A 26,655-nucleotide genomic window follows, 5' to 3' on the forward strand; every position below is an offset into this window, starting at 1 on the left:
TATCCAACAAACCCTCTAGTGCCAGAGCAGGGTGCCTTTCACCCCCACGCCGATGGGCAGGATCCCGTTCCAGTCACTAGTTCCCATCTGATGCGAGACAAATTTGCTAGGTCTCAGTCAGGTGCTGTCAGCAGAGCCGGAGCTGGCAGGGACACGGGAGGCGACCTTCCCCTTCACCCCAACAAGTGGGCCCTGCAGTGAGTGGGAATCTTGGCTTGTCCCTGCCCAGACGGTCTGGATCTCCCCAGGCAACGTTCACAACTGCGGTCCCAGTGCAGTGTAGACAGTACACCCTGGTGCACCTAACTCCAGGGCGCAGGGGCTGCTCTGAGTGGGGTGGGGCCAACGTGGCAGTAAAAGCGCCGAGTCCCCGCTATTGCTGCCATGCACGGGGCTGCACGGGGGAGATCTCCCATAGCGCAGACCCGGCCGAGGTGCTTGAAAAGAGGGTGCAGGGGTTGTCCCTCCACAGCAACGATTCTGCTTCTTTGGCAGGTGTCGCCTGGAGCTCTGGGCACATGGACCAGTCCAGATCCCAGATAAATAACAATGGATTCACAGCAGAGAGCAGCCAGAACCCCCGTCAGGATCCAGGCCCCACTGTGCTGGGTGCTGCACAAACCTACAGAAGAGGCTGCACCAGGGACGGTGAAGGACACTAGGGTGCACGGATCCTAAGCTAAGGGAACAATTTGGAGGCTTCTAAGTGTTTCTCTTTGAGTGGAGAAGTGTCACTCCCAGGCCAGCTGTCACCAGCCTGGCCACGGGCGTCCCAGCGAGGGGAGTCTGCCTCTGCGATGGAGCTGGAGGTGGCTGCGTGCAGAGTCGTCAGGGGTTGCAGACACAGTGTGTTTGCCTAGCAGCCCTTGGGAATTACGGCTCTAGGGCCACGCCGAGCCCTGGAGGAGGAGCGCAGCTCCCTGTGCGGCCAGGGGGACACAGCGCCCTGGCCTCGGTTCACCGCCGCTAAACGACCCCGCAAGGTCCCCAGGTGGGGCCTTCCTGCTTGAGGTGCAACACGGCAGCCAACCCCGCCCAGCAGCAGCTGCCCAGGAGGTGAAGGGAGGGGGCAGGTCACAGGTCCAGCTGCAGCAACTGCCAAGGGCTACAGAAGCCTCAGCCCCCCCCCATGGAGGTGGGCATTATTCCCATTTTAGGGTGGGGAAACTGAGGCACAGGGAGGGGAAATCCTTTCATCAAGGTCAGACACTGAGTCCATGGCAAAGCTGGGAATAGGACCCAATAGCTCCAAGGCCCAGACTTGTGCTCTATCCACTAGACCCCACTCCCCGTAGCGAGCATGCGTGAGCACACCCCCATCCCCCACATTTCCCCCATAACTCAAGCAATGCCTCTCGCCGCCCCTCCCCTAGCCCCATCAGGACTTGGCTGCTCGGCCCTGAAGAAGTTCCAGGGCTATTCCACACCTGGCCACGCTGGCCTCCCTACTGCTTTCCTGGAAGCCTTTCCGTCTACAAACACCGCACGCAGACGACCCATGCACCGAGCTGTAACCGGCGTCTGCACCTGGGGCTCACGTTCCCAGCAAGATGCCAACAGCACAGACTGGATCCAGACACAACGCAGGCAGTTACGAACCTGCTTTCTCCATGCAACTCTGCCCAGGCATCTCAACCCTGAACTGCAGCTGCCCCCGACCAGTTCCCCAGCCCTGGGCTGCTCCCCCACCAGCTCCCTCACTCCTGACCCAGAGTTCTGGGCTATCCGCCTGCTATCCCAGTCCTGGGCTCCACCACAATCCCCTACCAATGCCCCTCACTCCTGACCCCCAGCACCCTGCTGTCCCAGCCTTGGGCTTCCCCCCGTGACACTCCGTACCTCAAGAGAGCACCCTGGAACCCCCATATTCCCCACTGTGGTGTGTTCAGTACAAAGTCTGCCTTGCAGGGCATTGTTGGAGAAGTCATGCCCTGTTGAACATCGCTGTCCTGCTGAGCTGTGTGTGTTACTATCGCATGTGACGCTGGGAAGCGTTGCTGTGTGTTTGGTACTGAAATACGTTGAGAGAGGCCCACAGCCGGCCTTTCAGTGGCAACAAAGGAGCAACTAACGAGACAGATTTACAGCAGGACCAGCTGCACAGGAGTTGATGGCCCGTCCAGGAGACTCCTCAGAGAGGGCCCGTACGCAGTGGGGGCTGCTTGACCCCCACGTCACAGCAAGGATCTTTCTAGCCTCTGGAGAGAAAGTAAGTGAGGGTCGATGACGTTACCACTAGGCCTTTCTCCTCCCCATTTCAACCCCTGGAAGATCACCTGGAGGACAAAGACTTGGAACGGGGGCCATTGGTCCCAGGCCGAGAGGGACCTGTGAAATAAGAACTGTAACAGCCTGAAACATCCACTGCTCGATTCAGATCTTGCTTCGTCTATAGAACCGAGATGGCGAGTTGATTTGTATTTCTCACGTAGCCAACTTTGATCTCTACGCCTGCTGCTTAGATCACGTAAAAACCTTCTTTCTGTAATGAATAAATCTGTTTTATGTTTGACCTAAAACAGTGCCTTTTTGGTTGAAGTGCTTGGGAAATCTCAGCTCAGGCTAACAAGGGCTGGTGCACGTCCCCTGCCCTTTGTCGAAGGGAGTCTGGAGCAGGGTATATTTCCGGGGTGCAGGGCTGGGGTGATTGGCGGGTGCCTCTCTGTATGTGTCATGAGTGGCTTGGAGACCCTTAATGCAATGTAGCTGGGAGTGGGTCTCCACACGCTGATGGCCGGGTGATCACAGTGCCTGGAGGGGCTGGCTTGTCACTGGCGTAGCATTGTGAGAGACAGCCCAGGCTGGAGAGTTAAGGGGGCACAGCGGACCCACAGTTCCAGGTTGTACCACAGGGATCCTGTCACATCCCCCCTCCCTCCTGACCCTCAGCCCCTTGCTATTCCTGTTCAAAGACCCCTCTTCACCGGGGCAGTATTGCCCATCGCAAGTGTTCAAAAGTCACGTGTTAGGCCCCCATAATCGTGCGATCTACTACGGAAAAACGCTAGAGAAGAGCTAAGGATTATTAGCACCGCCGGCCGCCCTGTCCCAGTTCTAGGGGTAACCAGGCAACATCAGAACTGAATCCACCTTCCACGGGTCTTTTAAACCCCCGGGTCTATGGTCTGGATTTAGCAACAGGCGCCGTTTGCTCTCAGCTCGGGCTGGAGACTCAGCCGTGGGTTGGGCTTCTTAAGTAACACAGCCCTCACGTGTCGATCTGATGGCGGTTCAGGGCGTGGCCAGAAGACGGGAACTAAGAGGCCAGCACGGACAAGGCAGCGGAAGCCAAGCCGCTCGAGTGAAAGGAGCAGCAGCCACGCCTGGCCTGGGCACCCGGCCCACTTGAGGACACAAGCGGACTGGGTTTGTTCTCATTCACGTCCACGCAGCCAGCACAGCAGAGGCGCTCGAGCCATCAGCGCTCTCGGGGCTGGCCTGGGGCTGCGGCTGCAGAACGGAGGCCGATCCAGGGAACAAGTTATCTCTGCCGCACAGCCCGTTTGTATTGGCAAGTCACTTCCTGTGGGGCCGGACAGAGCACAGAGCGATAAGGGCGGCAGGTGGCACTGAGGCTGCTGCTATGGCAGGATGCTGCCTATGGACACGGTACAAGGCTAAGATCTCACAAGTTGCCCCCTGGCCCTGCAACCACCGTTCCATGCCCAGGCCTCGGGGGAAGGGCACAAGGAGAGGGCACGTCGGCCTCTAGCCGGTCAGCACCAGTTGCTGTAGCCGTGTGGTGGTGGTGGGAGCCCGGTCACAGAACCGACCCAGCCCAACAGCACGGGGCAGCATCGCTAGGCAGACGAGACAGGCTCACGGATGCTACTGGAGTGTCCCACGGCTGCAAAAACCCCCATGGGATGGCAGGGGCAGTGCCCAATGCTTCCTGGAACCCCCTGTGCTACCTAGCAAGGGCCAGAGGCTGGTAGTCCTGTTCCCTTCCCTGAAAGCTTCCCTGTGTTTTCAACTCAGCCTGAATCCTTGAGCACAAGGATGGAGAGTGGGACAGAGGGGTTTGCTGAGAGAATGCCTCACCCAGCCCCCGGGAAGGAGATATAACCCATTTTTCCAGATAGGGAAACTGAGGCAACAGGTGGCGCAGGGACTCACCGAGATCACACAGCGATGCAGTGTAAGCATTTTGCCCATACTCAGGCAACCATTTGCTGCCCCCCAATCCGCATGGTATGCTCCCAAATCTCCAGGGAGCTCCCAAGAGGTAGCGCTGTCAGCAGCAGGATGGGGACCCATCAATAACCAGTGGCCTGGATTGAATGAGTGCCGGCCAGTCCTGTCCCTCTGAGCCAGCCAGTCCCCCAGTCCCCACACTCAAGCACACCCCGCAATGGGCGTGGGACTAGCTAGAGCCTGGCAGGGACACACACCAAAGCAGGGACTCAAACACGAGCTCTAGGGTAACAACCACACTTCCGAAAATCACCACCATAATGCACAGAGATCAGCGTCTAGTTCCCCCCCACCGCTCGAGAGAGAAGGGGAGCCCCTTGGTCAAGAGGCCGTGAAAACACACAGACAGTCATTTGCTATACCCCAACATCCATTTCTACAGCCATTACGATTCCAGAGCGCACACTCCGCATGGTTGAAATGCAGCCACTTCTGGGGAGGAGAGCAGCTGCCAGCTAGCTACGCTGTATGACGGTGCCGAAGGACAGGTTTCAGAAGAGCACATTATTGCTGGTCTCCAGCGTCTTAGGTAGGATGTCGGCTGAACGGGCTCATTGTCAGCGAGTCCCTGGGGCAGCTGGGGCATGCCAAGCGCTGGTGCCAATGCCAGCAAACACGTCATGCCGCGCAGATGCTGCAGACGGAATAGCAAAGCCGCTAAGGAACTAATGGCTTTGGTACAGGGCTATGCCAGGGGATTAGCGACCAGCCCCAACGCTGCTGCCAGCCGCCCGCACGTCTGCCAGGGACCCCCTGCGTCACCGGGCTTTGGCTGGCCTAGGCCTGTCGTCGTTGGCGAGGGTCCAGTGCCCCAGCCTCACCCCCGAATTGGCCACCCCATCCTCTAGCCTGACCTCCTGGTGGCCAGCACGACCCAGCACCCGCACGCCAAGCCCAGCAACCGAAATCAGAGCCCAGAATCACAGCCCTCGGGAGAGGAAATCCAGATGACCCGGCAAATGATCCGCACCCCACGCTGCAGAGAAGCCATAAAACTCCAAGGCCCCTGCCAATCTGACCCGGGGGAAATTCCTTCCCCACCCCACATATGGCGATCAGTTAGACCCTGAGCATGGGGGCAAGGACCAGCCAGCCCGGTGCCACCTCAGAGCCCCAGCCCACCCTGCCCAGTCCCATCTCCAGCCGTGGCCATCCCCGATGCTTCAGAGGTAGGAGACCAAAAAAATCCATCCACAAAGCATCAGGGGAAAACTTCCCTTCCTGACCCCTGCAGGCGACTGGCTGTCGCCCTGAAACATGAGATTTTAGGAACATAAGATGTGAAGCAGAAGGGACACCCACACCGGGGCAGCCAAGCCCAGCCCTTCCACCACAGGCAGCTTCACCACACAAGCCCACTCCTATCTTTAAACTAATTACGTTGTTGCCCCCACAACTCCTGGCTGTGGATTAGAGCAGGGGGCCTGGGAGCCAGGACTCCTGGGTTCTGTTCCCAGCTCTGGGAAGGGAGTGGGATCTAGTGGTTAGAGCAGGGAGCTTGGGAGCCAGGACTTCTGGGTTCTGTTCCTAGCACTATGGAGGATTAGGGTCTAGAGGTTAGAGCACTGGAAGAACTGGGAGCCAGGACTCCTAAGTTCTAGTCCCAGCTCTGGGAAGGGAGTGGGATCTAGTGGTTGAGCTGGGAGCCAGGACTCCTGGGTTCTGTTCCCACCCATGATACAGAGCCTGATGGAGCGAGCAGGGAGTCAGAGCACATCCGCAAGGTGTCAGCGATGCAAGGGCAGGACGGCTCGGCACGCAGGGCCTGTCAGAAGACACAACATTCCTTGCACACGGCTCTAAGCTTCCATCCACCAGCTCGTGCCAGCGGGATGCTCCAGCACACTGGGAGCAGCACCCTCCCACCCGGCTGGCAGCCCACGCCAGGCGCCACTCGCTGACCACTCACGGTGGGACCCCCTGGGCAGTGACACCCGGGGGAAGGCCAAGGGGCTGAGGAGATCCCCTGGCAAGACTCATTGCTAAGGCTGGAGCCTCAGTCAGGTGCAGTGTTCGGTAATGGATGCCAGCCCGGCAGGCCTCGAGCCACTGGGCAGGCGCAGCCTGGGCAATGCCAGAGTAACCTGCCCTCACACCCCACACTGCGGTGCCTCCACCCGGACCTCGAGGGACAGCCCAGGGCAGACTGGATCCCAGCCTGGCTGCTAACCAGTGGCTGAACTGCATCCACCAGTGCATTCACACAGCCAGCCAAGAGCCACCCGCGGGGAAAGCTCCCAGGCGCTGCCACCCCAACCTGGGCGCAGACTGCTCTCCTGGGAGGCGTTTCACAGCTCTCTGCCACCGTCCTGGGCCAGCCAGGCCCCAGCACACAGAGACCTGCATGAACAGACGGTCCCAGCAGGGGCACAGTTTTTAAAAGCCCTTCGTGACTTAGGAGCCTCAGCCCAGGAGATTTAGGTTCCTCGATCACTTTTGGGATTTTGAAGATTTGTAACTGACTTCCTGATTCACAATTAGGAGCGTCCCAGATAAGATCCTGGAGCCCCTTCCACTGACGACGTCTGCTGGATGAGACCCTAACTGGACACTGTCCGTTCTGCGTGGACACCGGCTGTCCCAGAGCACTGGTAGGAATCGGCATCCATCTCCCCTCCCTGCACTGCGCTGGCCGTCCTCCAAACAGTTGCTCTCCACCCCAGAGGTGGCTGCATTTCAGCAGTGCTGGGACACGTGGACCCCGCGAAGCGCCTTGGCCCCCTGGGAGGCGGAAGATGCTGCGGACACGCATGATTTAACTGAACAAAGAGCACAACCCCCGCCGCCCCAGCACTGCACGCACTACAGAGCCAGCGCTGGAACGCCAGGCAGCTGGGAACGGCTCTCCCTGCCCAGAGGGCTGGCCGCAGCAATGGCATGTGGAGAGACTTGTATTGCTAACCATTCGCCCAGAGCTGGCAGGAGCAACGCCAGGCACATGCACACGGTCCACAAGCTCCCACATTAAGCCAAAGTGCGGCTGCTTCTGGTGCTCTTGGAGCAGCCGGGATCTGCTGCTGCGCGGTGCAGAGTAAGCTGCGCAGGGCTCAGCACGCAGGCAGCAACGTGCTCCAGGGCCGTCCCCATCGGCCAGGGCGTGGGGGCTTGCGCCGGTGAAAGGGACTGTGATGCCAGTGCTGAGACTGAGCTCTCCGTCTACGGACCGCGGCGCACGCGCACGCACGCACACACAGCCCCCTGCAGTTGGGCCCCGGCTGGACTTGGCAGGGGAGCCGAGCTCAATCTCCGCAGCCCGTTCTGTCTTGGCCTCTCTGCTGAGAATCAGCTCCACAGCTGGCCGCTGGGCTGCCAATCCAGCCAAGGTCCAGGGCTCAGTCCTTCTCTCCAAGGCGCTCCAGGGCCTGTGCCCAGGATCTCTAAAAGAGCCCAACCACAGCTCCGCTTGTCGGGCCCCAGGGCACTTTCTGCCATCGGAGCAAAGCTGTCTGTGCAAGAGGCAGGGCTTCCCTCAGGGCCGGTCCCAGCCTGCCACGCAAACCTCCCCATTTCCCACCCCAAGTGCCAGGTGCCCTCCCCTGACCGGCCTTTTCTGATACACACACAGAGCAGTGTGGACAGGTAAACGATGGAGCAAGTCCTCCCCGGCACCCAGGATTCTCCCCCTTGGGGAAGGGTGAGAATGAATCTCATGCGACAGAGATTAGTCACAGAGCTCAATGAACAACTGGGAGGCACTGAAATTCTGCAGGGATGAGAACAGAACACGCCACAATACCCCCTCTCCACTGTGGACTGGGCTGAGACCCAGCAAACTCATTTCCTAGCAGATGGCATGACTGGCTTCACACAGCCCAGCTAACAGAATGCTTCGGGGCAACAGGAAACCGCTCGAGACAAAGTGGCAGCACGAAATAGTCAATCAGAAGGAGCGACGGGGTTTGCATCAGACTCCAGAATGTCCCACTCAGAATAGCCCCAGAGGGACAAGCACCAGCCTGGGAGTCAGGACTCCTGGGTTCAGTTTTATTCCCAGCTCTATCTTGGGTAGCTCCATGGCCCCATCACTTAGTACCTGAGCACTGCACAGTCGTTACTGGATTTAGCGTCACAACCCCCTGCGGGGCGAGGCAGGGCAGGGCAGGGCAGTGCTACCATCCACATGAGAGACTGAGGGACAAAGGCTGAGTGACTCGCCCAAGGTCATACAGGCCATCTGTGGCAGAGCAGTCAACTGAAGTCAGGTCTCTTGCTCCCTAGGTTAGTGCTCTAGTCACTGGGCCACCCTTCCTCTCAGTTCAGCCTGATTCTCTGTGTCGCCTTCAACAAATGCCTGATTTCCAGAGCTGAAGTTAATGGGAGCTGCAGGTGCACAGAACTTCTGCAAGAATCAGGGCCTGGGCATCACAACTGGGAACCCAAAAAACAGAAGCCACTTTTGAAGATTTGGGACTGGCACACGGAATCATAGATTAGGATTGGCAGGGACCTCAGGAGGTATCTAGTCCAACCCCCTGCTCAAAGCAGGACCAACCCAACTAAACCATCCCAGTCAGGGCTGTGTCAAGCCAGGCCTTAAAAACCTCTAAGGATGGAGATTCCACCACCTCCCTAGGTAACCCATTCCAGTGCTTCACCACCCTCCTAGGGAAAAAGGTTTTCCTAATGTCCAACCTAGACCTCCCCCTCTGCAACTTGAGACTATTGCTCCTAGTTCTGCCACCACTGAGAACAGCCTAGCTCCATCCTCCCTGGAACCCCCCTTAGGTAGTTGAAGGCTGCTATCAAATCCCCCTTTCTTCTCTTCTGCAGACTAAACAAGCCCAATTCCCTCAGTCTCTCCTCATAAATCATGTGCTCCAGCCCCCTCATCATTTTTGTTGCACTCCACTGGACTCTCTCCAACTTGTCCACATCCTTCCTGTAGTGGGGTGGGGGTGGGGGGGAGAGGGCCAAAAATGGACCCAATACTCTAAATGTGGCCTCATCAGTGCCAAATAGAGGGGAATAATCACTTCCTTCAATCTGCTGATAATGTTCCTACTAATGCAGCCCAATATGCCGTTAGCCTTCTTGGCGATAAGGGCACACTGCTGACTCATATCCAGCTTCTTGTCCACTGTAACCCCCAGCTCCTTTTCTGCAGAACTGCTGCCTAGCCCGTCGATCCCCAGTCTGTAGCTGTGCCTGGGATTCTTCCGTCCTAAGTGCAGGACTCTGCACTTGTCCTTGTTGAACCTCAACAGATTTATTTTGGCCCAATCCTCTAATTTGTCTACATCACTCTGTATCCTATCCCTGCCCTCCAGTGTATCTACCAGTCCCCCCAGCTTAGTGTCACCTGCAAACTTGCTGAGGGTGCAATCTACCCCTTTCTCCAGATCATTAATGAAGATGTTGAACAAAACTGGTCCCAGGATCCTCTTCTGGGGCACTCGTTTGATACCAGCTGCCAACTAGACAATGAGCCGTTGATCACTACCCATTGAGCCAGATGATCTAGCCAGCTTTCTATCCACCTCATAGTCCATTCATCCAACCTGTACTTCTTTAAACTGCTGGCAAGAATACTGTGGGAGACTGTATCAAATTCTTTGCTAAAGTCAAAGTATATCATGCCCCCCGCTTTCTCCACATCCACAGAGCCAGTCATCTCATCACAGAAGGCAATCAGGTTGGTCAGGCATGACTTGCCCTTGATGAAGCCATGCTGATTGTTCCTCATCACCTTCCTCTCTTCTAAATGCCTTAAAATGGATTTCTTGAGACCTGCTCCATGATTTTTCCGGGGACTGAGGTAAGGCTGTCCATAGTTTCCTAGATCCTCCTCCTTCCCATTTTTGAAGATGGGCACTATACACTGGATTTGCCTTTTTCCAATCCTCCCCCAATCGACACGAGTTTTCCAAGGTAATGGCCAATGGCTCTGCAATCACATCAGCCAACTCCCTCAGCACCCTCGGGTGCATTGCATCCAGCCCCATGCACTTGTGCATATCCAGCCTTTCTAAACAGTCCTGAACCTGTTCCTTCAGCACTGAGGGATGCTCACCTCCCCCCCATTCTGTGCTGCCCAGTGCAGTAGTCTGGGAGCTGACCTTGTCTGTGAAGACAGAGGCAAAAAAGGCATTGAGAACTTCAGCTTTCTCCACATCCTCTGTCACTAGGTTGCCTCCCCCATTCTGTAAGGAGCCCACACTTTCCCTGACCTTCTTCTTGATACTAACATACCTATAGAAGCCCTTTTCGCTACCCTTCGCATCCCTTGTTAACTGCAACTCCAATTGTGCTTTGGCCTTCCTGATTTCACTCCTGCATGTTCGAGCAGTGTTTTTTAATCCTCCCTAGTCAGCTGACCAAGCTTCCACTTCTTGTAAGCTTCCTTTTTGTATTTAAGCCGATCAAAGACTTCTTTGTTAAGCCAAGCTGGGCGCCTACCATATTTGTTATTCTTTCTGCACATCGGGATGGTTTGCTCCTGTGCCCTTAATAAGGTTTCTTTAAAATACAGCCAGCTCTCTTGGATTCCTTTCCCCCTCATATTAGCCTCCCAGGGGATCCTGCCCATCTTTATAAACGGGAGTTTATAAAGGTCCCCATCCCAAATGCTGGAGAGTCACAACACAGCTTGGCAGAGAGGGGCCCAGAACTGTCTCTAGTTTGCCCCTCACTCAGGAGCAGCTCATGGGGGCGGGTGGGCACTAACTTTCCCTCCCCTCTGTGCTGCAACAGGTATAATTGGCCAATCTCCACCTCCAGTATCTAAGCCCCTCTAACAGCTCTCTTCCAGCAGGCCCTTCTCAGTTCTCCTTCTGCCTGCCACATGCATAATGATCTCCCCGGCTTTGGCCTGACGCCTTTCACACAGCTCGGGGAGCAGCGCATAGCAATCAGCGCTAGCCCTTAGTGATAGCCCAGGCCAACCTCTCGCTCCTTTGTTCTTCGCCTACGCTCCTCACCACAGCAGCTCAGTGCCTGCACGCTCTGCGTCAGCTGGGACTAACACCTGCCACCTGTAGTTTGTTTTCTGTCCCCAGGGAGAACCGTGTGCACCAAGGATGGGTTTGTTTTGGCAGGTTTTGTTTTTTGAAAGTACACGCTGCTCTGTGCTTAGAGAAGGCCAGTCGGACGAGGGTGCCTGGCACTTGGAGAAGGAGGTAGGGAGTTTTGGGATGGACCCTAGTTCATGTGGCAGGCAGTTCCCCAGTCTGGGACCAGCCCACGAGGAAGCTCCATCTCCTGCTCAGACCAGCTTCACCCCGCTGGTAGAGAGCGCCATTTGGTTAGCTCCCCTCTGCCAATTTGCCAAGAGCCCCCTTGGACATGTGTCCCAGAAACTGGCCAGTGGCATTCCAAGAGTAGTCACACAAGGCTACCTGCAGACAGACAGACAGCTTGCCTCCCCCTTGTCCTGCAATGTGCTGCCCCTGTGCATACAGCACTGGCCTCCTGCCACCATGTCACGCTGAAAGTGTGTATCGAGTTTCAAATCCACTCCCATCTTATCTCCATGATTCAGATCATTTTGTCCCAATCATGTGCCATGACCAGGGGCTGGGTCCAGGATGCCCTTGTCTGGTCTCTCTAGACCCTGTATTCTCACTCAGCCCTTTCCTGCTACAGATAACATCGTTCTAGACACCAAATAGCAACGCTGACCTGATCTCAGCTTCCAAGCATGCAGCCCTGCCTGCGGAGGTACTATGCCCACGTGACAGAGGAAGAAACTGAGGCACAGAGAGAAGGGACTTGCCCAAGGTCACCAGCAGAGCTGGGCTAGAGCCCTGGAGAGCTTTAGCAAGCGAAGACGATGCCCTTTCATCGCAGAAAAGGTGAAGGAAGAGGTAGATGGTGCTGGACACGGGGACGTGACATGCTCAGTAGTGACAACCTCTGGGATGCCCCCCGAACTCTGCTTGCCAGGCGGCTGAGCTTCCACCAGGCCCCCCGGAGAGGCCAGGCTTCAGCCTACGCCATCTAACACGGATGGCAACCCATTTCTCCTGGTATCGGGTGCAAGCAGCATGACCCCGGCTTCCCCAGGTGCCGGACCCCAGCAGCCAGATGCCAGGACCTCACTGCACACTGCTGCCTTTTTGTGTGGGGGGGCCAGGACTCCCCGAGCGCGGGTTGTAGCACCGTATTCCCCGCATGCAAGCCCCAGGCTGCCCGTCCCTGGAGCTGGAGACAGAGCCTGACCAGCAGTGTCTGAGTCAGATCAAATCCCGCATCGTGACGCGATGCACTCGGACCTGACCCAGCTCCTCCAAACCCTGAGCCCGGGTGGAAAGAGCTCTCAATTCCCCGCCTCCCCTTTGCGCCCCAGCTCTGATGACAGCTGCTCTGAGCAAACACGGCACAGTCTCGTGAGTCTGCATCAACGGCGGGGTTCCTCCTACGCGAATGACACGGGGACATCAGACCCGCGGGAGCCTCCTGGCTCACTGAGTCCAGCGCCTGGCTGCTGCAGGCTGCCCTACCATACAATCCTCTGCAGAAAGCCAGCTCGCTTGTCTCTCCCCATTGAGCTGTTCCAGGACCTCCCCCCTCTGACAATCATAGACCTGCTCGTCAATTCCAGCCTCAGTTTACCCCCATTAGTTCTTGGCCAACATGGACCTTCAACTTCACTAGATCCTCCCCCACCCTGGTGTCCAGTCTCCTCCCGCTGTATTTATAGGGTGATCAGATCCCTCAGCCTGCACGGTGCTGGGCTAAACAAGCCTTCAGCCTCCTTTGTAAGATGGGCCCCTCCATTCCTCTGATCAGCCGAAGAGCCCTTCTCTGCACCTGCTCCAGCTGGAATTCGTCTCCCCGGAGCACGGGCGATGGGGAGGGTACACAATACTCCAGATGAGGCCTCACCAGTGCCTAGGACAAAGGCATTAATACTTCCCTATTGCAGTGAGGATCGAGCCACGCTGCTCTTTATTCACACGGATCGCTCACTCCTCTCCTTAAGTCTGCGTTGCATTGAACTCAGGGGCTGCTTTATGCACTCAGACCTCTAGGGCACTGCTTCCCAATCTTTTTGGCTCGAGGGCCACAGGTATCATTTTTACAACCCTGAAGGGTCACCAGTCTCTGCCAGCAGCCCCCTCTCCCCCCCACTGCAGCCAGACGGAAGGAGTCCAGCGAGGAGGCTGCCTCTGCACTGATCTCCTGTCCTCCTGGCTGCAGCAGGGAAACCGCACACATCCTATAGTCCCGTGCGCTCCACCTGGGTCCCTAGGCCGTGGCTCCCGTCTGCAGCCAAGGAGACGGAAGATCCGTGCTCACCTCCCTCTGGCTCCGGCAGGGACCCCAGCACATAGGGACCCAGGCAGAGCGCTTTGCTGTGCTCCCTGCTGCAGCCAGTGGGTGGGGAGCGACGGGCCACTTTGAAAGACCCCCCCGGCCCACTTTTGGCCCCCAGGCCATGGTTGGGAACCGCTGATCTAGAGATAACCTGGTGTCTGGGTCGCTCTGAGCCTTGAACCTTCCAGCCCACAACAGAACCGCAGCTCCTGGCGAGTGCATGAGTCTCTGCCGCGCCTGGCCAGCTGTGCAATGCTTCCCTGTGCAGACGAGGGGAACTCCTGCACTGATCTGCTGACATCCTGTGACATGTCGTCAGATCGTCCTCGGTTAGCATCTGACTTCAAATATGATTCCCTGTGCCGATATCCAGCCCTGGCTCCCGACTCCTGGGTCTAGTGCTGCTGGGAACCCTGCAGGCTCGCTGCTGGCAATCCACAGAAGCCTCTATTTTATTGGTTCTGTATCTACCCGCCATTCACGCCTCGTTTATTCTCAGCATAAGAAAGCAGCCCTGGTAGGTCAGTGCTGGGACGGCACTGGTGCCTTTGATCTCTCTGTGCTTTTACACTGGGATCTCAGTGTCCTGGAATGGAAACGGGCCACAGACCTGAACCTGCCATGGTTGTAGATTTGGTTCTGCAAACCCATCTCCCCATTTCACTGTCTCCCTCAAGACTCCTCTAACTCGTCTCCTTGCCAGACTAAACACTCCCAGTTCTGTGGCCTCTAGCCATATTTAAGTTCACCCCCAAACCATCTCCCATCCCCGCTGCTCTTCTCTGGAGCGGGAAAGGCTGAGCCTGCGTGTGACAGCATAGAATCAGAGGCCTGGAAACTCCGATCACAGCCAGCATCACAACGCAATAATAGGGAAGGGGAGGCCAGGCTATGCCGGATCAAACCCTGGGCCTGGATAAAACATTCTTTCCAAGCTCTCCCTCCATTCCCCTCTACGACCTGCTTCTGATAACAGCCATGCACTGCAAGCAAATAGAGCAGAGCCACACGCCAGAGTGCAAGGTATGGAATTGTTCAAAGACGGGAACAAACAACTGATAAAACAAGGGGAGTGAGGGAAAATACCTAAGAACTGCAGAGCTTTCCTGAACAGAGGGAATTTAAAGTTACAGCCCGTTCTTGTTATTCAAGAATCCAATCTATGTGGATTACCCTGCCTGCTGCTCGCTCATTTTTTCCGGCTGAATTCTGCCTTGCTTTTGCAGCAAACCTTACTGCTATACTTAATGTTAAAAGGCTTCGGACTAAACCCTTCTTTCTTCCGCAGTAAAGTACTTAGAGCAAAACCGAGGGGGAGATAAGGGATGATATATAGTTAGCTATTTTCAGCCAGCCTGTATTTGAAGACTTTTAGTTAACAGAAGTTATAAGCATGTTAGACATGAATAGCATAAGTGATGGCTCGAAGTGCACCAGTATTACCCAGCTAGTAGACTCTGCAATTGATTACCCATTGATTAAATTCTCTTATTTATTAACCCTTTAGAAATGGATACCTAAAATGAAGCGTGACCCTTTTCTTCGCAACCTGTTACAAACTAGAAGCAAATTGTAGCATGCTTAACTGTTACGCTGCATACGATCAATGTTACCACCAGCTACTCTTTGCTTATTTCGACCAGTTGAGGGGGTTCAGTAAATGCTCTGTAGGACATTTTGGGATGATAAAGTTTTAGGCCTGGTTTATACTTGGGATTCAGCCACTGGTGACTAACAATAGGCACAAAGACCCAATGTAGGCAGGGTAGCCGAGTGGCCATAGCACAGACCTGGGACTCGTGAGACACGGGTTCTATTCCCGGTTCTGTCACTGGCCTGCTGGGTGACCCTAGGCAAGTCACCTCCTCTCTCTGTTCCTCAGTTTCCCTTTCAGTAACATGGGGCTAATTATACTGACCTCCTCCGCAAAGCACTGTGAGCTCTGCTGACGCAAAGCACTATATAAAAGCTGGGGATCATGAGTACTGTAGTGCCTGGGGACCAACCAAGAACACATAAGTGTTCTGTGTAGAACACAGAGGAACAGACAGTCCCTGGTCCAAAGAGCTGACAGTCTATGGAGACAGGAGAGCTGGGGGAAATGGGTGTAACATATGAAAGTGGACAAGAAAAGCTGCATTATAGCAAACTGTGCTTTACCTGCATTTTAAACAGTCAGATTACAGCTTTCCTCATCGCTTGTGGGATTTATACCTATACTGGTTGCTGGCTCCTGTGTGCTGAATTGGCGCTAATCCCAAGCACAGACAAGGCCTTAGTAACATGACACCTCTTCACATCAATTTAGGGCACAAAATCTGACCACTGGATTTGATGCTGGTGATAAAGCGTACAAGACAGCAACGTTCTGCTTCACGCATTCCCCTGATGGCTGTTTAACTGGAGCATCAGGTGCTGATCTTACGGGATCTTTACAGAGGAATGATTCAGAGACTCTAAGGTCAGAAGGGACCAATATGATCATCTAGTCTGACCTCCTGCACAATGCAGGCCACAGAACCTCACCCACCCTCTCCTGTAATAAACCTCTAACCTATGACTGAGTTATTAAAGTCATCAAATCATAGTTTAAAGACTTTAGGGTTCAGAGAATCCACCAGCAAGTGAGCTTTGCCCCATGCAGAGGAAGGCGAAAACCCCCCAGATCCTTTGCCAATCTGCCCTAGTGAAAAATTCCTTCCTGACCCCAAATATGGCGATCAGTTAAACCCTGAGCATGTGGGCAAGACTCACCAGACAGACACCCAAGAAAAAATTCTCTGTAATAACTCAGAACCCCCCATCTAACATCCCTTCACAGGCCACTGGCATATCTACCACCAGTAGTCAAAGATCAGTCAATTGCCAAACTAGGCTGTCCCATCAGACCATCCCCTCCATACATTGATCAAGTTCAGTTTTGAAGCCAGCTAGGTTTTTTGCCCCCACTGCTCCCCTTGGAAGGCTATTCCAGGACTTCACTCCTCTGATGGTTGGAAACCTGCATCTAATTTCAAATCTAAACTTCCTAATGGCCAGTTTATATCCATTAGTTCTTGTCTCCACATTGGCGCTGAATTTAAATAATTCCTCTCCCTCCCTGGTACTCATCCCTCTGATGTATTTATAGAGAGCAATCATATTTCCCCTCAGCCTTCTTTTTGCTGGCTAAACAAGCCAAGCTCTGTGAATCTCCTCTTATAAGGCAGATTTTCCATTCTGCGGATCACCCTAGTAGTCCTTCTCTGCACCTGTTCCAGTTTGAATTAATCTTTCTTAAACATGGGGGACCAGCACTGCACACAGGATTCCAGATGGGGTCTCACCAGCGCCTTGTATGACGATACTAACACCTCCCTACCTCTACTGGAAATGCAGTCCTAAGATGCATCAGATAGGGTGTTAGCTTTTTTCACGGCCACATCACATTAGCAGTTCATAGTCATCTTGTGATCAACCAATACGCCCACGTCCTCCTCCTGTCACTTCCAACTGATGCGTCCCCGGCTTATAGCAAAAATGTTTGTTTAGTCCCTAAATGCATGACCTTGCACTTTCCACTATTAAATTTCATCCTATTTCTATTACTCCAGTTTACAAGGTCATCCAGATCTTCCCGTATGATATCCCGATCCTTCTCTGTATCGGCAATACCTCCCAACTTCGTGTCATCCGCAAACTTTATTTCCCCACTTTTTGTCCCAAGTTCAGTAATAAAAAGGTTAAATAAGATTGGTCCCAAGGCAGCAGCAGTGCGAAGCCTTTGGAGAGAGGACAGCGCAGACACGTCAGAATCAGCTCTTTGGAAGAGACTAGACCAGCAGGAGCTCCCTTGCCTGGAGCAGTGGCATCGCATTGCACTGCAGTGGCACCTACCCTAGGAGCCCCAGTGATGGCTCAGGCCCCCGTTGTGCTAGGAGCTGGACACAAAGAACAAATGAGACGGTCCCTGCCCAATATCAACAAATCCTAACTTCACCTGGTGGTTTCTCTGACTAGCCTGGCCCAGCTTAGCTCTAATCTTTATCCACCTCTCCCACAGGGGTGTCATAAGAACTAATTAATTGTCCATGCATCTGTTGCATGATAGACTGTGGGATCAGTGCTGCTACCCTCTCACTTCTTGCCAGTTTCTCCTCTTTCCCCCTAAGCAGGGCTTTAAATTGGGCTTTAAAACGGAGTCAAACCTGTAGAAAACACCTGATGTCTGTCTTCCTGTACCTCTGTCTGGAGCCCTGGGGAGCTTCCCCAGTCCAAAGCCGAGTAGGACAAGGTGTGCAAGGGAACTTAAGGAGACAACATAATGGATGGGGACAGATCCTTATCCCTTCCATATCATGGATGTTACATCAACGTGAAACGACATCTGGCTGGTGCATCATGGACAGGAACTCTAAAGCAGTGGTAAAAGCAATACTAATAAGCACTTGTAAAGGGCCCTGCACGTGGAAAATGCTATACAGACTGATACAGCAGCTGAGTAAATCCTCACCGCTCCCCTGCAGGGTAACTGTCAGCTCCTCTTCAGTGATGGGGAAATTGGGACAGAGTTTAGTGACTGACTGCGTGTGGCCTTGAGCAATGGCAAAACTTAGAATCTACATCTCTCTTACTTAATCTCTTGTCTCTTGGCCTGGTGCGACTGAGACTTTAATAACAATTATAAATGTGGCTATATTTCTTTATGAACTATGTAAAATGCAGCCATCTCTGGGGCTCAGCACAGCAACCTGCAGACAGCACAGCAGGACAAAACCTCACAAAGTGCATTTCACATCCACACAGAGCAGACAGGATTGAGGAAGCTGCAAGAGAAGATGGATGGTCCAGTGGTGAAGACTGGAGCCTTGGCTCTGCCAGACCTGTTGGTTCAATTCCCTGCTCTGCCACAAACTCACTGTGACACCCTGGGCAAGTTGCTTAGTCTCCCTGTGCTTCAATTGCCCCCCTGTACACAGGGGTTAATAGCCAGGGGATGGTAAGGTTAAACACACCAAGGAGTGTGAGATGCCCAGATACTACAGTGATGGGGGCCAGACAGGAACCAAAGACAGAGAGACCTTGGACCCAAAGTTTGCAGTAATGTGTGGAAGCAGATTTCAGGGCCTGGATCCTGCCAATCGAGTGCTGAGATCCCTGCAGCTCGACCTGTCCTGAGATGTGTCAGAGAGACTCAGGAACTGACCGAAAGCGAGGCCTGAGGCAGGAAGTGCCCCTCCAGGGGTGAGGATGCAAAGCCTGGGCCCCGCTCCAGGATCCGGGGCGGCTTTCATCCAAAGCCAGCAATGCTTGGCCAGGTGTCATAGGGGGCTCCCTGATCACCCTGGGGGGCAGAGCGGGGGAAGGCACCAGTGGTCCCCAGGCCGCCCCACACAGGGTGCCAGGCAGCACTGGGGAGTCCTGGACCCCCCCCTCAGATGCCGAGCGGCCAGGCTGGGGTGCTGGGGAAGTGAGAGCAGGACACCCCCAGACCCAGCTGCCAAGGGGGGGAAGCCCTCGGGGGGGGCAGGCACTCTCCTAGCCGGAGCCACGGAGCCCCGGTTCGCTGCTCCGACGGACCCCGAGAGCACAGATACCCCCAGATCTCACCCCTGCCCCACACCCGGCCCGGGCCCCCACTCACTCTCGCCCACCACCGCTTTCAGCCCGGCCAGGGCCATCTCCGCCTCCTGCTGCCCCGCCCGGGACCGCCGCCGCTTCCGGGTCTGAGCGCGGGGCGGGGTCACGGGGCTCGCCCCCCTTTCAGCCCCGCCCACTGCACTTGTCGGACACGCCCCCTCCCAGCCACGCCCACCGAGCCCGGGGACACGCCCCTCGAGACACGCCCCCCTCGAGCCCTGCCGGCCCAAGGGCGGTGGGAGGGGCTCAGCTGGGGGGCGGGGCAGGGCTGGGAGCCGGGACACCTGGGTTCTGCCTTGGCTCTGCTCTGGCCCCGGTGCCTCCCTGCATGGCTCTGGGCAGCGCCGGGCCGGACTGGGGGGTACAGCATCGGTTTGGGGGGTACAGCGCCGGTTCCCAGCCCATGGCCCAGGGGCCAAAAGTGGCCTGGGGGGGGCTTTAAAAGTGGCCCACTGCTCCCGCCCCATTGGCTGCACAGCGAGCGGCTGCGGGGCTACAGAGGGGTGCAGGCCCCTTGCCGCAGCCAGGTGCTGGGAGCTCAGCGCTCCGCTGCCCCGGAGCCGGCAAAGCGTCCGCCCGGGTCCCGAGGCGCTGGGGTCCTGCTGGAGCCAGAGGGCGGCGGGCACTGATCCCCCAGCTGCAGAAGGGAGCTGCTGTCTAGGGACCCAGGTGGACCCACGGGCTACAGGACGCGTGCGGTTTCCCGGCTGCAGCCCGGGGACAGGAGATCAGCGCAGACTCCTTCCCTCTGCCTGCGGGGGGGGGGCGCTGCCGGCCCTTGGGGGCTGTAAAAATGAGAACTGTGGCCCTCCAGCCACAAAGGGGGAGGAGCGCTGGTCTAAAGCGAGCGGGTGCAGGGTGCCGGCACCTCGCTGTCGGTGAGGTGGTGGCCGTGCCGCAGGGCTGGGCATCAGTGGGCAGGCATCTAGTGATGGGGCCATGCAGGTCCCCAGCGAGCCCCATGCGGTCATGCAAGGTGTAGGGGGAGGCGGGGGCCTCGGGCAGGGTTAGAGCGAGGGCTGGTTAGGGGTAGCGGGGCCTCCTCAGCCCACTGCAGTCAGGGCCCCCTGCTGGGCCTCTTGCCCCCCCTCCCCTCCAGTCAGGCCCCTCAGCCCCCACCTCCACCTAGCTTCCCCTCCCCCCTGCCAGGCCACTTGCCACCCCCCCCCCCTTCCAGCCAGCCTCCCCTAGCACCCTGCTGGGTTCCTTGTCCCTTCAGCCAGTTCCCTTGGCCCCCCATTTCTAGGCAGCAGACCCTAGCCAGGTCCCTTGGCCCCCCATTTCTAGCCAGCCCTCCCCCTGCCAGGCCCCTCGTCCCCAACTCCAACCAGCTCCCCACCCCCAGGTTGCTCACCCTCCAACTCCAGCCCCACTCTGCTCAGAGCCCCATGGATTTTGGTCATATCCACTCAAATCAGCCTTTCCTGGCACTCTGATTTCTGCTGTGGGCACACTGCCTGGCCTACACGGGGTGCGGCCTTCTCTGGTAACAAGGCTCCAGGTGCCTTGACCTTCATTCCTAACCCAAGAAAATCCCAGGAGCATTGAAACCATCAATCATTTCAATCAGAACTCGGCCAGCCCCCTCCAGCCGGCCCAGCCCTTCCCCTGGTGGGGAGCCTGTCCTCACCTGTCCCTCCCTCCCCAGTAGCCGAGTCAGTGAACAGCTGCAAGGGGCACTAGGAATGTGCTGCCCGGTGCCTTGCTGGGCATCATGGCCATGGGGAGCTGGCAGTTACATGGCAGCAGCTGATGCAACTCTGTGGGGGCTTGGGCACGTCCCCATGGATCTCTACTCTGGGCTGGCCCAAGGCTGCTATGGGAGCTACGCTCTGGCCAATTTAAGGATAACAACCTACTACTGATTTGCAGCCAAGTGGTCTCCTTCTTTGGCTCAAGAAGAAGAGGCCTGGGTCTCTGGTGCTGAGCGGCGTACTTTTGATCCACGCGTGGCTCAGTCCTTAGCCCTGCCCCTTGGATGCTGCTGGAGCCAAGGCTGCTCCAAGACCCTCTAACTCCTGGTCACATTTCCCTGCTGGCATCCAACTCTATTGACCTCAACTCGCCTTCCAGCTGCCCTGGGTGCTCTCTGCCTGCGTTGGAGCCTCCCAGTCCGGGACATGGCGGGGATGATTCACGTAACAGCTCGGAGTGTACGTCTAAGTCCCACTGAGTCACTTCCTGCCACCAGAGGGCCCCCGATGACTACAGAATTTCTCCATTAAGGCCGAATGAGCCAAGCAGCTGCACACAGCAAAGTATCTCCGTCCAGTGGCACAGCACTATGCCGGAATTCTAGCCCCGGCTCCTGGAAGGGAGTGGGGTCTAATGGTTAGAGCAGGGGCTGGGAATCAGGACCCCTGGGTTCTATCCTGATTCTGCAAAGGGAATGGCTTCTAGCAGTTAGAGCCAGGGGGTGGCAATCAGGATTCCTGGGTTCTATTCCAGGTTCTGTGCAATTGATTTATTCTATGACTGGGTTCGTTCTGCCCTGTCCGTTTGTGACATGTGGAATGCAGAGACCTTCTCTTCCTGCTGGGAGGTGCAGTAATTAATGGCTGGGCTCTGAGGTCCTGGAGCAAAGCGTCTTGGAGAAGGAATTTATTCCCCGAGTCTGAGTTTTTAAGTGCGGCTTGACAAAGCCCTGGCTGGGGTGATTTAGTTGGGGTTGGTCCTGCTTTGACTAGATACCTCCTGAGGTCCCTTCCAACCCTAATATTCTATGATTCCTGATTGGCTTCCTGCCCCATCCCTCCCTCAGTCAATCAGAACAAATGCCCTCATGGCAGAGCTGTTGTCTGGTTACCCGCAGCGCAGACCCAATCTATTATGTCCTGGCTGCTGTTCAGCTCAGGTTAACAGCGTGTTCTGTCTCTGCAAACTCCCCCAGAACTTTCAAATGGATGTGAGAGCCTTCTTCACGTCCTGCACTAAGCTGTGAGTAGTGTCACAGCTGCTGCATTCTATACCAGAAGTGGCTGCATTCCAGTGCTGGGCAAGTGATCCCTGTGCAGTGTTGGAACACACTGTCACATAGCTGCTGTGCTCTACTCTAGAAGCGGCTGCATTTTAGCCCTGGGAAGTGGTTCTCTGCAATCTTGCTGTATGTTGGAACACACCTGCTGTACTGCACCCTAGAGGTGACTGCATTTCAGTGCCGGGTAAGTGATCCCTGTATAACATTGCTGTGTTACTACATTGCTGCTGCACTCCACCCCAGAGGTGGCTGCATTTCAGTGCTGGGTGAATGAGAATCCATATCTTATTTTGCAAAGCATAGGCTCTCCAAGCAAGGATGCTGTCAGTTCCATGTTCCTCCTCAATAACCTCTGGATTCTTAGCAGCAGTGGAGCCAGGTTTTGAGCAATGGTGGAACCAAGAGGGTGCTGGGGCATTGGTGGTTCCACCTTCAATTATACCTATTGGCTTGAAAAGGCGCCGCACATATACCTAATGGCCGCGGAGGGGGGCGGTTGCCCCCGGCCTCATATTAGCTCTGCCACTGATGCTTATTACATTTTCATTGCTCTTCTTCCACCAGCCACTGTGATTTAGTTTTGTTACACAGACCCAGGCAAAATGCAGCCGCCTCATGCTGAGCTGGCTAGAAGCAGCTTCCTGTAATTGAATAGACTCATCCAATTACTGAGCTTTCCCGGAGCGATGTGCTGCCCCTTACGATACATCAAACCAAGAGGACCCACTTGGCTCCGGCAGCTGCCATCCCAGCATAGATGGTGAGGTGGTGCTGCCCTGAGAGTTCAGGTCCAGGTAGGGAATTCCAGTAGGGAATAAATGGCCAGAATTGGATGCTGCAGGTTTTGGTGCCCACCCAGAGACAGCTGGGGGCACTAAGGGGTCGGTCTACACTGCAATTACACGCCTGTGACTGGCCCGTGCCAGCTGACTCTGGCTTGCGGGGCTCATGCTAAGCAGCTGTTTAATTGTGGTGTAGACTTTTGGGGTCACGCTGGAGATCAGGCTCTAAGGCCCTGCGAGGTGGGAGGGTCCCAGAGCTTGGAACGTCTGCAGTACAATTAAACAGCTGCTTTGCCTGAGAGTCAGCAGGCATGGGCCAGCCGTGGGTGTGTAACTGCGGTATAGACGTACCATAAATGCCCATGAGCCTAGCTGAAGTCAACAGGAGCTGTGGGTGTTTAGCACCTCTGAAATCCCGGCCCCTGGTGCCTCAACTTGGACACCCAAGTCGGTGGCACCGAGTGTATGTGTGCCCCTGCTGCCCCCTGCTAGCTCCAGTCAGAATACTCAGCCTCTGGGCTTCCCTCGATCTGCTGGCAATGCTCCTACTAATGCAGCCCAATATGCCATTAGCCTTCTTGGCAATAAGGGCACACTGCTGACTCATATCCAGCTTCTTGTCCACTGTAACCCCCAGCTCCTTTTCTGCAGAACTGCTGCTTAGCCCGTTGGTCCCCAGTCTGTAGCTGTGCATGGGATTCTTCCGTCCTAAGTGCAGGACTCTGCACTTGTCCTTGTTGAACCTCATCAGATTTCTTTTGGCCCAATCCTCCAATTGGTCTAGATCACTCTGTATCCTATCCCTGCCCTCCAGCGTATCTACCACAACCCCCAGCTTAGTGTCATCCACAAACTTGCTGTACTGAACTAGGCAGCTTCCCCGGGAGCTGGCGGGGGGCCAGCCCAGTGCACTCCAGGGCTCTGGGATGATGCAAACTGGGGTGGGCACCGCCAAAGGTACCGCAGGGATGGGTGGGTTAGTTATTAGTTGTAGACATACTTTGTGTGGGGCAAATTGCGGGAGAGCCAAGGCCCTCCATGGTCCGTCGAGCAGGGAAGGGGAGGAGAAGCAGTGCAGGTAGCGAGATGATTTGTGGCTGCTGTGTTTTCCTGGATGCCAGCTCTGTGCTTGTTCCTCTTAATGAAGTCTTCCATGTTTTTCCCTGGTCTCAGTGCTGTGGGAGAGGCTAGGGGGGCTGGGGAAAGTGTTCAGTTGTTGCTGCACTTGTTGCTGCCGACGGCTCCTGGCAGAAAGGCTGCCATGTGCTGCCTACACCGGCCAGTACCTGGCTGCTCTGGTGTGTGTGAAATCTATTTGCTGAGGGAGCGGGGCTGGGTGTGCAGCTGCCTGGGGCTAGGACAATGGAAGCACAGTGCCTTGCCAAGTGCCTCAGCACACCTAGCAAGAGCCCAGTGCAAACCCCCGGTGTCTGAGACCTGGGACTTCAGCACTGGTGAAGGAGGGTCTGGGGAGCCAACCTCCTCCACCCTGCCAGCACCTCCAGGCAGCACCTTCAGAGTGGCAGGTGAGTGTCCCCTACACACACTCACTTCTTCAGGAAGGCCACTGTGGCCTGGGTCTAGCATGTCAATGGTGCCTTCTGCTCCTGGGATTTCACCTTTGCCAACGGCTGGGGTATCTGGGCACTGGAGAGGCTGGTGGTCAGGGCAGGACTCCTGGGTTCTCTGTCCTGGATAGTGGATTAGAGCCAGAGCCAGGCCTCCTGGGTTCCATCACTAGATCTGGGGCCGGGGGGGGGCCTGTGTCTATTGGGTTAGAGCAGTGGGCTGGGAACTAGGACTCCTGGCTTCCATTCCCAGCTCACAGGGCCTGTGCTATGTCCCAGCTTGTAAACAGTCCCTCGAAAGAAGCCTTGCAGTGGGCCAGACCCCCCGGGGATCCCGCTCTTCCTCAGGCATAGGCCACGCATTCTCAGTGCTTCTGAAACTGAGCCTCCGGGGCTGCAGTGAATCCAACCGAGACAGACGCCTGGTCAGAGACCGGTCCACTCCTCAGGGCCCAATGCACCCAGCAAGGGTGCGCAGTGACACCGGGAGGCCTTTTCAGGCAGTCGGGTTTATTAGTCAGCTGGGACCCAGCCTGGGAAGTTCCTAGTTTAGCACAGAGAAGCAAAAGCTACGACACCGTCCATCCTGGCCACGCCGGCGACCACCCCGCCAAGCTGCCGTGGAATCCATTTTTGGCCCTCTTTGTCAGTCCCAGGTGAGAGCGGGGCAGCCTTCTGTCCCCTCTCAGTCCATTCTCCTCCTCCCCCAGACACATGCTGAGGTCACATGTTCCGCCTGCGGATAGGTGTCAATTAGTCCGTCTTTGGAGTTCCCACTGTATTTCTGGATCCTCCATTGATACGGGGCGGTTTCAGCCAGCCCTTTCATGCCCCATTCACTCCCCCCCCCCCCAGCTACGTGACCCACCATCTCATGGCTTCTGCGCCACCCCAAGAGCAAATTTAACTCTTCTGCACCCACTGGGTAGCTATGCAAAGCTCAGAGGGAAACTGAGGCATGCGTAGGCATCCTAACAATATTACTGAAAATTCCCCTTTGACCCAGGACTAGAGCAGGGGGGCTGGGAGTCAGGACTCCTGGGTTCTAGTTCCTGCTGTGCTGTAAGCTCACTATTTACAACACTTCTATATTACCTCTGGGATATTTATTTAGCAGCAAGAATGGCAGGAACTAGACACCATCTGTTCAGCTTCTCAAGCCAGTCAGGTCTTCCCGATTTGCATTGCATGCCCTTTGGAAAGTCCCTGCCTCATCTTTCATTTCCCTAGCGTTAGAGGCAGTGTTCTCTACTAGCTAGAGCACTGGGATGGGATTCTGGAGGGCTGGGGTCTATTCCTTGCTCTGCCACTGCCCTGCTGGGTGACCCTGGGCAAATCACTTCCTCTCTCTCTGCCTCAGTTTCCCCTTCATCTCTTTAGACTGTGAGCTCTCTGGGGGCAGGGACTGTCTCTCCTTCCATGTCTGCACAGAAGCTAGTACAGTGCATTAGACCATAAGATCTCAGGCTAGTTGCTTCTGCATGTCAGTGGCGCAGCGCCATCATGGGAACGGTTCTGATTCTTGCCATGATGCCTAGAGGTGCCAGTCGCCCTGGGGCTGGCAGGATGGCCCTCAGGTCTATGGCTGGTGGTCTTTGCTCCCATGCTCAGGGTCATGCTGACCCCAGGTTTGGGGTTAGGAAGAAAGCTTCCCCCAGGCCAGATTGGCAGGGACTGTGGGGCGTTTTTGCTTCTTCTGCAGTGTGGAGTGTGGTTGCCTGCTGGGATCAGCTGGGCATATCTCCCCTAATCAGTTCCCTGCCATCACAGAGGCCTTGGCCATTGGGGGCACCTGGATCTCTCCTGTTTTCTGAGTTTCCTCAGGGCTGAAAAGTCTAACTGAAGTCACTGGGCTCAACAATAGGGGCGTGTGGGTGACATGGACTGGCCGGTGCTACACGGCTCAGACTGGATTCTGATGGCTTCTTCTGGCTGAAACTGTGTGAGACGACGGGGCTCACGCCAGCAACTGGCAAGAGATTAGAAAGCTGGACTCCGATTGCTTGTCTGCCCTCCCTGCCCAGCCCCATGCTGGGCTACCGTTCCCGCCAGTGCATTTTTAGCCCATCTCCAGTACTTCCCCCAGAGGTGTAACTCCCAGCTCAGGAACCGACTGAGCTAGCTGGCTAAAATAGCCGTGTAGCCTTGGCAGCGCAGGAGGCGGGATGGGCTGGCCACCCCGCGTATGATCCGGTCCAGGATCCGGGACACGTGCACGGGGCAGCTCGCCCATTCTGCCTCCAGCCCCACCCTGAGATCT

General features: G+C 55.9%; 1 protein-coding gene across 1 annotated transcript in view; it reads right to left on the reverse strand.

The window, feature by feature from the left end:
- Window positions 1-19,163, reverse strand: part of STXBP2 (syntaxin binding protein 2) — a 45,113-nt gene extending 25,950 nt beyond the window's left edge. The window contains exon 1 of the mRNA XM_067544636.1: window positions 19,073-19,163. Within this exon, the coding sequence (XP_067400737.1) occupies window positions 19,073-19,109 (37 nt within the window). The 5' untranslated portion in view covers window positions 19,110-19,163. The remainder of the gene's footprint in view (window positions 1-19,072) is intronic.
- Between the last annotated feature and the right edge of the window lie 7,492 nt (window positions 19,164-26,655).

The sequence above is a fragment of the Emydura macquarii genome, unplaced genomic scaffold (genome assembly GCF_026122565.2).
Source record: "Emydura macquarii macquarii isolate MOO-44397 ecotype Brisbane River unplaced genomic scaffold, CSIRO-AGI_Emac_v2 contig_1002, whole genome shotgun sequence".
Classification (NCBI taxonomy): Eukaryota; Metazoa; Chordata; order Testudines; family Chelidae; genus Emydura; species Emydura macquarii.